Source organism: Streptopelia decaocto, assembly GCF_964273445.1.
Source record: "Streptopelia decaocto genome assembly, chromosome: 12".
NCBI classification, from domain to species: Eukaryota; Metazoa; Chordata; class Aves; order Columbiformes; family Columbidae; genus Streptopelia; species Streptopelia decaocto.
In genome coordinates this window covers 9,046,293-9,060,689 of record NC_138667.1, presented here as the reverse complement: position 1 = coordinate 9,060,689, position 14,397 = coordinate 9,046,293, and the positions used below count along the sequence as shown (strand labels likewise).

At 39.3% G+C, this 14,397-nt stretch overlaps 1 protein-coding gene across 1 annotated transcript in view; it reads left to right on the top strand.

Moving 5' to 3' along the window:
- Positions 1-1,378: 1,378 nt before the first annotated feature.
- SPOCK1 (SPARC (osteonectin), cwcv and kazal like domains proteoglycan 1) overlaps positions 1,379-14,397 on the top strand; it is a gene marked incomplete at both ends in the record, with an annotated part of 273,747 nt that continues 260,728 nt past the window's right edge. The window contains one exon of the mRNA XM_082063423.1: positions 1,379-1,546. Within this exon, the coding sequence (XP_081919549.1) occupies positions 1,379-1,546 (168 nt within the window). The remainder of the gene's footprint in view (positions 1,547-14,397) is intronic.

The following is a 14,397-nucleotide window of genomic DNA, read 5'->3' as shown; positions in this document are numbered from 1 at the left end:
GCAGTAAAAAATGAATAAATATGACTCTTTTCCGTGTTAATAAAGAAAGGCCTGGAAAAAGTGGAATTAACCCTGCTGATAGCTTTCTTGGAGAGAAAACGCAGTGTTTATAAGACAGTTTTGATGAACCATATTTGACAAGGAAAGAGATGGGCAAGAGGAGCCACAGAAATGATCCGAGGCTGGAACATCTCTGCTAGGAGGACAGGCTGAGAGAGTTGGGGTGTTCAGCCTGGAGAAGAGAAGACTCCAGGGAAGACCTTATTGCGACCTTTCCGTACTTAAAAGGGGCCGATAAGAAGGATGGGGACAGACTGTTTAGAAGGGTGTGCTGTGATGGGACAAGGGGTGATGGTTTTAAACTAAAAGAGGGAGAGATTCAGCCCAGACATGAGGAAGAAATTGTGTGCATTGAGGCTGGTGAGACACTGGCCCAGGTTGCCCAGAGAGGTGATGGATGAACCATCTCTGGACACATCCCAGGCCAGGCTGGACGGGGCTCTGAGCAACCTGAGCTGGTGCAGATGTCCCTGCTCATAGCAGGGGGTTGGACTAGGTTAACTTTGACAGTCCCTTCCAACCCAAACTGTTCTATGATTCTATGAAAAAATGTCACATGGAGCAGCACCCGCAGTGTATTTAAAATGCTCACCAAAAGTGCCTGTCCCCTTTTGCTGGGCATCGCACTAATTAGCAGGGGATGAGAACGAGACCCTCCGCCAGCGGCCGTTAAGTGACCGTTACGGTGACCGTTACACCGGCCGTCAGTCGCGCGCGCGGCGCCTCGCCCCTCACCTTGGCCGCGCTCCGCCCCCGCGCCGCCGCGCTCGGCCGGCAGGTGGCGCCAGCCCTGTGCTGCCGGCAGGAGCCCGCCCGGCGAGCGCACACGGCCGGAGCCGCTGGCGGCGGCTGCTCGGGGCTCGCAGCTCCGCGACCCCCCGGCTGCGCCACCCGGCACCGAGCGGCGGCAGCCGCGCAGAGGAGAGGAGGAGGAGAAAGAAAAGGAAGAGGACGAGGAGGCAGCGCTCACGGTGCTCGCAACCCCGGCCGGTGGCACTGCCCGGAGGTAGGGGCTTCCTCCCCACCCTGCAAACCGAACTTCGTGGAGCCAGCGCTGACTGCTCCCACGGGAGGTGTTACCGAGTGGGGTTTTGTAACGCTGTGTTTCCCTCTGGTTGGTCTCTGCCTAGCCCCAGGTGTTTTATTCCTCCCTCCACCCCGCCTCGCCCCTTCAGGGTGGGTCTCAGCGGACCTGGCTGCGGAGCTGCAGGTGAAGTTGGTGAAGGGGGAAGAAACCCCAACTTGGGTCCCCTCAAACTTCCCCGCCCGTGAAAGCCGCTGCCCTCCGCTCATCTCCGCTCTGCTCCTCTCCTTGCAGATGTCGGGGATGCTGGTGATCGCTGCCTGGTGCTTCCTGCAAGTGGAGAGCCGGCATCCTGAAATCATCACGAGTAACAGCAATCATGGCAATTTCCTGGACAATGACAAATGGCTGAGCACCGTTTCGCAGTATGATAAAGACAAGTACTGGAACAAATTCCGGGATGTAAGTACTTTTGCGTTTAACACATTGTTCTTATTTGTTCTGTTTGACTGTAGCATCCTTTGAATGGGTGGCTGCTGGCTTATAGAGGCTGTGGGTAGAAAAAGAGATGCAGCTCTGAACCGGTTGCTGCTTGTATGAAGGATGTTCAGAGCTGTTTGGAAGCTGGACAGGCAGTTCTGGCATTCTTCATTGCTCCATTGATCCGGGCAGTTCGGGCTTGATGTCAGTTTCACTGAAACTATACGGTCTTCGGTTTTCTTTTGGGAGGAACTTTGGGCAAAGTTTCTGTGCCTGCTGCTTAAGAGGCTCATTAACTGTAAAATGATGAAATGGTGTGTGTGTAAGAAGGGACTATTTACCAGTTTAAGCCACAGGGTGGTAAACAGCAAAGCTTTTTTTTCCCTGAAGATTTGGTGGAAAACATTTTATTTTCAATTCTGCATATGGAGATCTTTGGTGGTGGTATAGGGTTGGAGAAAGCAATGCTTTGACTCTGTTTTTTTTTTTTGGTCTGGAAAATGAGGGTAGCTTCAATATGTGTTATGATATGTATGTGTACAAGACAAATCACTTTCCTAAGATTAAAATTAATCCTTAAAGCCCCCTAGTTTGAATACAGTTGTGTGTATTATGTCAATAACTGGAGAAAGGGAAATGCAATGTTTATGGTTAATGTAATATTTATGGAGCTCCTTTTGCTTCTGTTGTCTGTACACTGAAAAAGCTTTCTTGAAACACACAGAGGAAACCTTGCTTCCATCTGCCTAAGGCTGGAGAAGGGAAACATCACTGTTAGTGTTGATCACGAGCACATTGAGGTTAATTGTTCTTTATTGCATGGGATTTGTGTGCTGTGGCTGCAGTCTGGCTCTAGGAAAGGGAAGAGCAGAGCTAGTTAGTGATGGTGCAAGTACTATTCTGTACGAATTTGATTGTTTAGGAAGCTGTGATGTTGAATTATATATTAGAAAGTTAAACTGATGCTATGCATTCGTCTCTGGTTTTAATGCTATATCTTACTTTGCAAAGAGGAAGACAAAGTATTACAGTTAAACGTGACCTGTCTCTGCCCGGCTTATTCTGTCTACATTTTTCTGTAGCTGTGGTCATCTCTGTGTCTCAGAAATGACGCTGCTCTGAATCGCAAAATAACAAAGTGTGGCCTTAACCATGGTATCAGCAGATGTGTCAGAACATATATTTGTTTGCAGTCACTGTGGTGGCATCCACCTATTGGGACTGTTTGAAGTTCTCTTATGTTAGGTATTTGGGAAAGCATATACTTGTACATGACCAGTATTGTATTAAGGGGATTCTACACTTAATATGGATTCATAAATTTTTACCAGGTTCCAAGAGAATCTTTGTTAATATCTGGTTTAGACTCCTGGGGAACACAGGTTTAGGATTTCAGTTGTCAATTTCTACATCCAACTTGATATGAAAATTTGGCAGCAACTGAAAATGGTAAATTGAAGGATTAACGTATTAATCCAAACCTGCTTTTAACTAGGGACAGGTTTATAGCAAGGGACATCTTTCAACAGTTTCCTTCCAAACTGAGACTTTGTATTAATTGCACTTCCTGAGCTTAAAGATTTTATTTAATTGCATGTAGTTCTCCTTTTTTTGAAGCCTGGAGTCCTTGCAACTTCTCGTCCCCTCTCCCCAGTCTCACAAGTGCAATTGTCAGAGAAATCATTTCTCTTCCTGTGGAAGATGCTCATGAAAATTACTTCTTTCATGTTTTAAGGTTTCACTGCTGAAAATGCTAACAAAAACTGTAAAGCTTCAAAACTATTTTCTATCAGAAAAATAATTTTATGGGAAAACAAACCAACCAACTCTTAACCCCTCCTCTACCAAGCAAAAACTATAAAGTTCATGCAAAGTTTAGGTACATTTCTACCCAGCCATCTTAATGGTTCTATTTAATGACTTCAAAACTAGCATGTTACAAATGTGTTTGACTATCCATGAAACATTTTATGTGTCAAATTAACAGAGACTACTAATCATCTCCTACTAAGCTTTTTCCAAAAAGAAAGTATAATAAGCTTGCGTATATAATCAAGCTCTTTGTAACTTATCTTCAACCAAAGTGATTTACTGCATTGTAATTTTCTGAGAGAGGTTTGGTGTCCACAGATGAAGACACACCCAGCTAGAGCTGCTGCCAACACAGCAGGGGTAGTAGAGACAGCGTGCATCTTGCATGCAGAGACGTCATTAGAAGAAATCTGGTCCTTGCTTTGTGGTTGTGTTGTTTAGGATAGATTGTTAAAGCATTTGTGAAAAAAACGCCTGGTGAGATGCAGCATAACAGAATTAACTGCTATGTATGGGGTGGATTAGCATTTTATTAATAATTGTTGAATTGTAAACTGTCTTCCCATCTTCCCTTTGTTCCCAAAAGGTAACCATATATGCATCCTTACTAGATGAGGGTCTCAATATGGGCTTTGCACAGGAGGCTGGACAATAGAAGCGGTATTTCAGTTAAAACTTTGGGTCTGATGCTACAGCTACTACAGAGAAGGCCTAGTTCATACCCTGTAAATCAGCAGAAGCAAGCTTGCAGGAATTATCATAATTACCTTTAGTAGGTTTCTGAATTTTATGTCATGTTATATAAATAAAATTCATGAATATTTACATAACTATGTCTTTATGTACAGTAGGAGAAACACTACAGGTATGGAGCAGAGATTTGATTTGGTGTGGCCACTCCAGACTCTGAATGTGCATGCAGCACCAACATCTGTGCACACATATAAATCTGTCATAATGTTGCAGTACTGGGTGTTTCTTTTGGGCAAAGACAGCGTGGTAGTTGCACTTAAGGGCCCAGCAGTCATTATTCTGTGAAAAGGCAGCACAAAAGTACACCTCATTTGATATCTGCGTTATGTCCACGTAGGCTAAATTTTTAAGTCTGACTGAATTTAAAATGATGACCTGTCTGGTTAAAACAATACAACACAATTTTTTCATGTGACTTGAAGACAATCTGTAGAATATTAAAGTGTTCCATTTTTTTAAAACAAACAGAGCCTGTAAATGAATAGTAAGACCCATGTGACTGATCTGTTGTGAAGCATATGCTGTTGAAAGTCTTGTATATTGTCCAGCTCTTCAGTATCAATACTGGTGTAACATCTGATATATTAATAAGCTTTCAGTATAATCTGAACTTGATATTCTTTTTTGTCTTCCACTCTTGTTTTCTCTTCTGCCATGGGCTTTCTATGTGACCTGTGAGAAAATCTTAATTCTGTCTGAAGTCCCATTTTATAGCTGGGGATAATAGTATTTATCTTCCTCTTAACTGTGTGTTGAAGCTGTAAAAAAAAAAAAAAAAGGACAAAGTTCAGAATCGGTAGTAATATGGAATTTATTATTCCCCTAATACGTATATTGAATATGACTTGCTACATACTTAAGTAACTGACTAGGTCTAGTTTAGAAAGTGTTTAAACCATAAAAACTAAATCAACATAATTATTACTAGATAAAGGAGACGGTGGGAAGCTGGAGTCTGTAGGAAGGAACTTCCTTTGTATAGATTTGAGGCTTGGAAAAGTAGACATCAGGGATGTGAGAGTCAAATTAGACTTTGGGATATTATGAAAACAAATGTTAAGACCTCAATCTTTTGATCAAATCTGTTGAGAGAAATCCTTCGGCTTAAAGGGAGCTTGAACACGAATTTGACACTTGAGTGTGACGTGAATTCTCACGAGTCTTAGAAAGTGTTTATTTTGTGACCAGCCATGCACAGTGTTCTAATAGGTCACACTGCAGCACCTTGGTGTGTTCACAGAGGTTTGGCATGGTAGGTGTAAAGCAGTGTCCTCTTAGTGTTAAGCCTGTCTTTAATCAAAAATTATATGAACAGAATAATTCTATTGCTTCTACTTGGAGTTATGTCTATTACATTATTAATGCTTATATATAAAAAGGTAATGAGTTCAACTAGCTATAGATTAAATTGCAAAAAGGGTAAAAAAAAGTTGAATTAACTTAGAGGATCTAGTATAAACCATACAAGGAATTTCTATGAAGTTGAAAGCTAAGAATTCTTGGCATGAACTCTGGTTTCAATGCATGTTTATGCATGGCAGGCTGCCAGACCACGTTCTGAGCATTAACTAAGCTGTTTCTCTAAATTTTATTCCTTGCAGAGTTTCAGTTCAGGCTATCATGTTAAAACCCCCATGCGTTATATGCCTGGAGATCCTTTGAGACTGTGCATGCCTGAGAAGCAAGGCATGAAAGGTCATCATCTGTGTGTATACCTTCTCAGACTGACTGTGGATAAATAATTACATAGAACTATCAGCAGCACGAATAGTTACATATAACTAGATTAGATATTAGATTTCCCAGGTTGGTCATAGACTACCATCCCCTCATACAATACACTGAAGAGGCAATTTTGTCAGTTATTAATTTTGTTGGTTATTTCTGAGTCTATGAGTTCCTCCTCACACCTGATCAGACGTGCAGTGTTGGGTGATAATGCAAACACAGGGCTGGGAACTGGGGGACCTGTATTATTCCAGCTTTGCCACTGATGAATTGTTGAGCTGGTTCTTCACGCTTCTGTGCTGCTTTTCCCCTTGTTGCACTTATCTTTCTCTGATTTGTTTAGCCCAAAATTAGAAATGTGCAGTGAAACTTGATAGCAGAAAGTTGGAAAACATGACCAATACTGAGAAGGGCTGGAATACCAAGTAAGCAGAATTTGGAGACCTTGAGAACTCAAATGATAGAAATGAAATGAAATTTAAAAGTACAAAGTAGAAGGTCGTGGAATGGAGACCTAACATGAATTTATTCTGGGTCCTGGCATCTCAGCTTGAAATGGATGAGAGGGAAAACCTGTATACTTCTATTGATTTGCAGAGTTATTCTAAGTAACGAAAGTAATGCTACTCTGAGGAGAGCAAATATATTGTAGGAATGGATAAAATGAAAGATTTTTGTTCGTTTGAAGAAATAAAATTGTACAATGTATAGAAGAGAATACTTAATTAGGAATGTTGTGAGCACCTCTGATCACTGAAATACAAGAAAGACAATTTTTTTTATGTAGTTGGTGAGCCAAAGGCCTTCCACCATCATAGGCACAAAGAGCCTGTTTTAAAATAATTTATTATATTAGTTTACTCACACAAAGCTAATTGTGTAAGAGTAAATTTGCTTCAGAAAGTTTATTGAGAGAAGGACAAAAGATGCCTTGCTTGAAGTTGAGATAAAGAAATAAGTAGATAATTGGTGACAGTCATAACCTTATTTCTGAATTTAGGAATAAGGTTATTATTCCACCCACAGTTATGTTTTAAAAAGTTATCTTAATGAGCACTTCAGTTTCTCCATGTAGCTTGTATGTTATAAAAAAATATTATGATGTAGTAAAATGTAATAAAAGAATCTGGATTTGAGGATTCTATAGGCCTTTAGAATTTTATATCCCATGTGTCTGTTCATGAAGTTTATAGCTTTTGCAGATGGTAGTCTTGCTCCCTATCCATACAGCTTCTAGTGTGGCAGAACCTGATCTGCGATACCCAAATATCCTTTGGGTTTTTAGAGCTAACAATTCATTTGTGTTGACTGGGTTCTTTCTGCTGTCTTTTCCCTGCCAGGTATATGCCTTCAATGTGTTCTCACTACCAAGGACTCAACCAGTTTCAAGATACTACCTAATGCACTACAGGCAGAATGAAGTATTTTTCTGTCAACAATTTATTACCAGAACGTCACATTTTCTACTTTTTTTACCTCAAATGAAAGCACAGGTTTTTCTGTGATTCAGTGATCAATACATATATTCCTGAATAAACTATTCAGGCCATGTTAGTTATGTAGTAGTAAAGAAGGTTACAGTACATTTGGAGAATACTTGCTAGCTAAGTAATGGATGTCCGCAGTCAGTAACATAGCTGGGTTATGTGATGGGACACAGGCACCTCAGGCTTGCTTCCCAGCAGATTATCATTCCAAGTCCACCTTCAGATTTAATTGAAGGTGAAGATTGTGTGTATGGATTCCAGTGTATCTGAACTGAAGTACAACAGAGTTAAAATGTGAGGGACAAGGCTGGAATATAAATGTGGTTGAAGGGTGCAGCTGAGATGTACTTGCCAAAGCTGCATGAAGTTTAAAATAATAGCAAAATATGAGACTGAATATCTGCAAATGTAATTCATAATGAGCTTCTTACAAGAAGAAGAGAGATGCGTACTGCAAATGCCCTTCTCAAGTTTGACACTTTCCTTCTGCAGTGGACAAGGGGAAAAATGATGGCATTTAAATCAGAGTAATTAACTTGAAAGGTGCAGAGAGCCAGCTTTTTGTAATTAACTGACACTTATCCAGGTTCTCTCGGAATTACCTAAAACTCCAAAGCTAAATAGGTCAGTAGAAACTAGAGTGTTAGTTTCTGTATTATATGTCTTAAATTATAACATGAGTAGATCCCTTACTTACAGAAACATTCCCTAGACTGCAGTCACAAATCATGTCCCTGCTATGGAATTCTGTAGATTTGGAGTTTTCACTAATAGATTTTACAAGTTTATAGAGTAACCATTGTTGTATTCTGCTGTTTCTACCATCTCCTCCCTTCCAGTTTTATAAGATTTCTTTTCCACAGGGGCTGACTTTATGAATTGAAATGCCTTTGTAAGGACAAAAGAAAAATCTTCTGTTTCTTGATGAGTGTGAGGTTAAAAATGAATTAAAAAGAAGTGGAGTAGCCAGTTTTGATGTATTGCTATGTTTGCACCTTTGTGCATGGGTGTTAGAAAAAAAACCCCAGCAAATCAAAACCCAGTACACAGTTGTGGGATAGATTTATATATATATATATATTTGTCAAAACTCACTCTTGTAAAAGGAACAAAAAGAGGGGGAAAACACCATACAAATGAAACATGTGTCGTGTCAAACCATGTCAGTGCAATATAAAATGGGTGGGTTGAAATTAGTCATAGGAGGCTGAGTTCTGATGTCTGTTAGCGTAACAACTGTTATCAGGCTCAAGTATCTGTGGGTAAATACTAGTTTTATTTCAGGTAAACTGTCCAGGATTAAGGTTGAGAAAATCAGGCTCATTATTCTCAAGTGCCAAAACTTAAAGCTTATTTATGATACTATGTTTTAAACATCAGGGAGATTATTGCCCTTTTTTTTTTTTGTCTCAAGTATTTTAACTCTTTGTCCTATATTTGTGTTTTCAACCAGGATGCTAGAAATATGTAATTTCAGTCGGTGCGTCTATAGCAATGTGTGCATTTTGGTGGATAAAATACGAGACTATCTGAATTTTGGGAGAGGCAGATGAGTTGCCTTTTTTTTTTTTACAGAAGGCAGGACTTCATGAGGGAAATGGAGGTCAAATATTACATCTAGACTATGACAACTTTTTACTTTTAGATAACACTTGTTTATTCAAGGGTTGTTTGATTATTTCTTTCCTTGTGTACCACAAGATGAGATTCGTTCCAAAGAGCTGTAGTGAAGTCTTGGTTGTGTTGAAGCTGATGATCTAATTCTCCAAGACTTTAGTGAAGCCTGATTCTCATATTCCTCATCTTCCTGTTCTCTTGGACAAAGAGCAGCTGTACATGAAAGACCAGTTAGATTAAATGGTTCTTTTTGGCTTTTGGAGGACATTTTGTAATTGGAAAAGGCCGAAAGATCAAGTGTCTGGCCAGCATAAAAGTCCCTGGAAGAATCAAACTATCTGAAAATCAAACATCTACAGTCTACAAAGTACATATTTTATAGTTTCCAACCAAAACAAGAAAGTGGAGTTGACACAGAGCGAAGTTAAGGTAATGCTGCTGTCTTCAGGGTGAATTTCTGTGCCTCCAACACTTAACACTTTCATTTTTACACAAGGTTGCAAAGTTACCAAGCATTAACTCCATGTCCGTAGTCATCAAGTAGGTAATTCCAAAAGTTATCATTGGTGGATTTGCTGTTACAGGTTGGCAGCTAAAATCAAATTACACACTTGGACTGATCATCTAATGTCTAATGAGTTCCAAGGCTGAGATATGATTCAAAATTTAGTTTACAGATAAATTGCTAAGATACTGAATAGAGGTTTTGGCAGGGGCTAGATTGGTCTTTATCTGTCACTTCTATAGCTTGGTTTGTAATCCAGGGTAACAGAAAATCATTCTCATTAAATAGGTACAAGGGGGCATCAATTAATTCCGTGATCTTAGCTGTCCTTTTAATGAACTTAGTGTCATAAATCCACTTCACTGGTGCTTTCTCTTGGGCAGATAAAAAACCACTTTACTAAAAATTACTGTTAGAGTAACTATATTCAGAATGGATTTTAAAGAAGGTTTCAGTATATCATGGCTTACAGTTGAATTCTGACTAGCACTGGGATTGACAGAGGTAGTGATACTCATCTGTCTATGCAGGTTGTTTTGCAACTGTCACATTAGCTGTGTATGCAATTTCATTTGAAATTTCACAGCACATTCTGTGAATAGTTTTTATATACTTCTTAGTGATCTGTCTTTGCCCTTCCTCTCCTGAGCTCCTTTGCCTATTCACAAGCTTATTTCAGTAGTGGCTTCTAGTGTTTGTATATTGTTCTCTCTGCCTGTCTCTTCAAGTTGTAGCAATTATGCAATTTGAACCTGAACAGAAGATTAAGGTCAAGAGGTAGAAGCAGACGCAGCCATTGGAATTGGGCAGGTAGAATGCTTAAGTTTGGTTTGTTGTTTGTTTTTTTTTTTTTTTTTTTAATTTTTATAATTGCAGGATTAAGAAGAAATGCCACTGAGTCGCTTGTTCAAGGGAGTGAGTGGAAAATGTTTTCAGAGTACTGTTTCTGTGTGTACTAGGGATGTTGAGGTTCTTGGTAGAATTTGATTGCAATTGGTAAATACTAATAAAAATCAATTTTAGAGACCTCAGAAATGCAGTGACAGTGATTCCACATCCCTCTCTATTTTGAGCCTTGTAGCTGGGATGACTGGTTTCACATTTTCTCGTGTTGTCACTCCAAAAGCACAGAATGAAAATATTTCCACTGAACTGTACTACATAGGTACCAAAATAATTGCCTTTCCATATTATTCCACTATGTTTCCTTCCACCACCACCACCACCCCGCCCCATTTCAGGGGATGCATATCAGCAACCCCGTTATCTGAAAAATTTACAGTACATACAAATGTGTAGCAATGATACCTTAAAGGAACTGTTCTGAGATATGGTCACTTTATCCAAGTCTATACTAATTTGAACATTTATTTCTAGGAGAATTCTCTTAGTCTTCCAGTATTTGTGTATGCACCAATATCTGATGTACTCCTTGCTCGTATGGGAATTTGCTGAGCGTTTTTATCTGCAGCAGAGCCCATCCTGTTTGGAGATTTCCAGTGCTGAGCCCACCCCCGGGTCCTGGGCTGCACGGAGCAGGCAAAGACTCCTTCACCTCAGTCAGTACCCAGGCTTTTGTGGCATTCTTTGCTGCACTTTTCTGGTGTGGTTAGGCATACAGTGATGTAGATCTATATTAGATAGATGTGGAAGCAGTGAATAAAGCTGGTTCAGAGTTATCCATCAAGCTAATGTCAGATCTAACAACAAAATTTATGTCGTGTAAGTCCCAGGACAGTGCTCTTCTGCTGAGCTCTGTACTGTGTTGGAACACAGAAGGACAAAGCTTAACAGGTCCGGATTCTTCCTTTGGATATATGTGCCAGGATTTGACAGCAGTGGTTACTAAGTCAAATTCATTTCTTGTTTGAGAACATAAGCTTCACTTAAGGTATAAAAGGGATAAATTTTGTCCATTTTTTTTCTAAGTGAAGCCAGGGTAACCAATCTTGTTGATACCTAGATGACATTTATTTGTTTATTTAATACTAGATAGGTACATTCCTCCATATTGAAGGGGGACTACATATTTCCTGTTGAAGCAGAGATATTAGGCAAAACAGATTTCCTCTGTCTTCATGTATTTTAATATTAAACTACACCTGCTGAAACTGATGACTTAGAAATTTTGAATCTACTTATCTTTATAAAACTTGTTTCATATGTCTAAAAAAGAAATCAGTTCATGTGAAAGAACACTGCAGTGCTGCCTTTGGTGAAGATATCTATAGGTACAGGATATTAGTGATGTAAGTACAGAATTGTCTGCCATATTCCTTAAACACAACCGTGAATCTCCATGTTATGGTTCACTCAGGACAGCAGCATCCAAAAAAATTCATGTCGTGATTAATTAGAATAAATATAAACTGTAAAAATACTGCAAAACAGTCAGTTATGCACATAACTGCAGTTCTGCAGGATGAAGGAAACTGGTAAACAAAATATGGTTGCTCATAAGGAGTTATATAGTAATTCAGATTGGTCCACAGATTTATTAGTCTCCTCATGCTTATATAACAAAGTTAGATATACCAAGATGCTTAGTGCTTTATTTTCATTGGAATATGAGGTAACATGGCCTGAAGTGATGATCCTTATGTGATACAATTGTCTGTTTTTATATCTAGTCTCCTTTTCTTCCTATAAAGCCTTTGGCTCCTCTCATGAAGGGTGCTTTGTGTCTTATGCATATGTCTTATCTTAATAAATGTTAAAATGATAGGCAGAGTGAAGATTTTGTGGCTTGTAATGAACTTCTTGTAACCTGCGATGAAAGATAATTTCCTACCCTTCCCCCAAGACAGTGCTGTTAGAGACTCTAAGCATTTCCTATCCAGGTGCAATACCTTGTAAAGGAGAAGACTGAACATAACTACAAGAAACTTTAATGGGTATAAATGGCCAATTTTTGAGCATTCATAAAAAGATAATATAAACAATCTTAGAACCATTTTAAAATAGATTGAAACTTCTACTTCTAAAGCAACATCTACCATCACAAATAGTCCTGTCTCTTTATATAAAGGGAAAAAAATCCAAACAAATTCTTATGGGCCATATTCTGCTATCTCTATTTTTAAAAGTTACTGCAGAACCTCAGCATTAGTTTCTGTTGAGATACTCCATCCATGGTTTAATGTTTAATGGCAGAATATGGCTTTATGTAAACAAGAATGAGCAATATTGTATTACAGCAGGGTGATGTATTATACAGAGAGATGTGGGATGTGCCCAGCATGGCTGTAGTTCTCATTAGGAGAGAAAGAAGCTGCAAACAGGAAGCGCTTTTGAAAGCTGCCTCCATCATTGCAAAACCGTTACTGATATATGAGGGATGCTGCAGTTGATGTGTTCCATCCAGAACAATGCAAGCTGGTCTATAAAATTTGAACTCAGTAAGGATATATGAAGATATAAGATACTAAGTTGAAGCCTTAGGGCATGGCTGATTTTCAAGCTCAAACTTTGTGAAACTAGGAGTTACTGAAACTACGGTGATGGAATAAATGTGTTTTCCTCAGTTGTTCATTAAAAACAGAAACTACAGGTGCAAGCAAATGAAAAAAACCAAACCAACCAAACAAAACACACAAGAAAAATGAACAAACCAAACCACAACCAAAACACAAACAAGAAAAAACTCCAAAACATGCAATCTGTGTCATAGACAAATGAATGGATAATTTAGCAGTTCCAGCCAGAGGAGTCATGGCTGGGATGAAGACATGCTCCATTAGGTGAGAAATCATGGTTAGAACAATCTTTGCTGAAGCACAAACATCTGTCTTTGTGGAAAACACCTGGCAGAAAGAGGAAATGAAGAACATAAGTGTCTATGTGTGTATCGAGGTAATGAATTTATAAACTCAGGATGGAAAGAAGCTGGAAAAGGACAAACAGGTTTGATCATAGAGTCATAGTGTCATTTTGTTTGGAAAAGGCCTTTAAGATAGAATCCAACCACTAACCCACCACTGCCAAGTCCACCTTTAAACCATGTCCCTGCTTCATTAGAGAGGATTCCAAAGAGGTGGGTTGATGATAGTGTTGGGATTAGAGGGAGAGCAGGACAGGCTTTAGCACGTGTCCTGCTGGAGGTTAGTTCACTGCTGAGCGGTGACCTGCATGATCCTGACCTGGGCAGCAAGTCGTCTTGTGAGCAAAACTCCTGGGAACCAGCACTTAAGAAATGTGTGTGACTCTGGGCACAGTTGTAAAGATCTCTTGCTGGGTATATACGATACATTTTGGAATCAATCCCCACTGGCTTATTGCCACATGAGAAGCTATAGACACCTGCCCTTATGTGGTCTTTGTGCTGTGTGACTTGTGTGTTGTGTGGTGGGCAGTATTGCATTTAATTTGAGATAAACAACAAAGATGCATTGTAGAAAGAATACATGTGCTTTAACCACTTTTTTTCATTGCAGTGTAGTTGTGGGTATCTGTAGCATTTATAATTAGCAGAGGAACAGATGGCAAAAGCTTGGTTTAAAATGGAGCATCCACATTGAGTGATCATGTGCTGCTGCAAGCTTATTTGGGAAGCAGTTTGCTCTGCTCCCTTGGATGGTGTTCTAATACAGTGGTGCAGGAGTAAAGCAGGAAAAGAATCTGTAAGAGTTGGTGTAATTGTATAGGACATACATAAAGTACGGAAAACATTTCAACTTTTGAATATCTCCTCTATGCTGCACAGGGATGAATTTCAATTTTATTGTCCTGCATAGCTGAAAACTTTTATGTATGTGTTGAGAGATATGGACATCTTGTTATATTTACTCTAAGATTTCTCCTTTCCACTGTCCTTATTTCTGTGCAGAAGAGAACAATTCTGTTCTCTGCTCAAATTTTAAGTATTGTAATGTAGCTTATTAAAAAACAAAAAACAAATAACAACAACAAAAACCAAATAAAACCAAAACAGA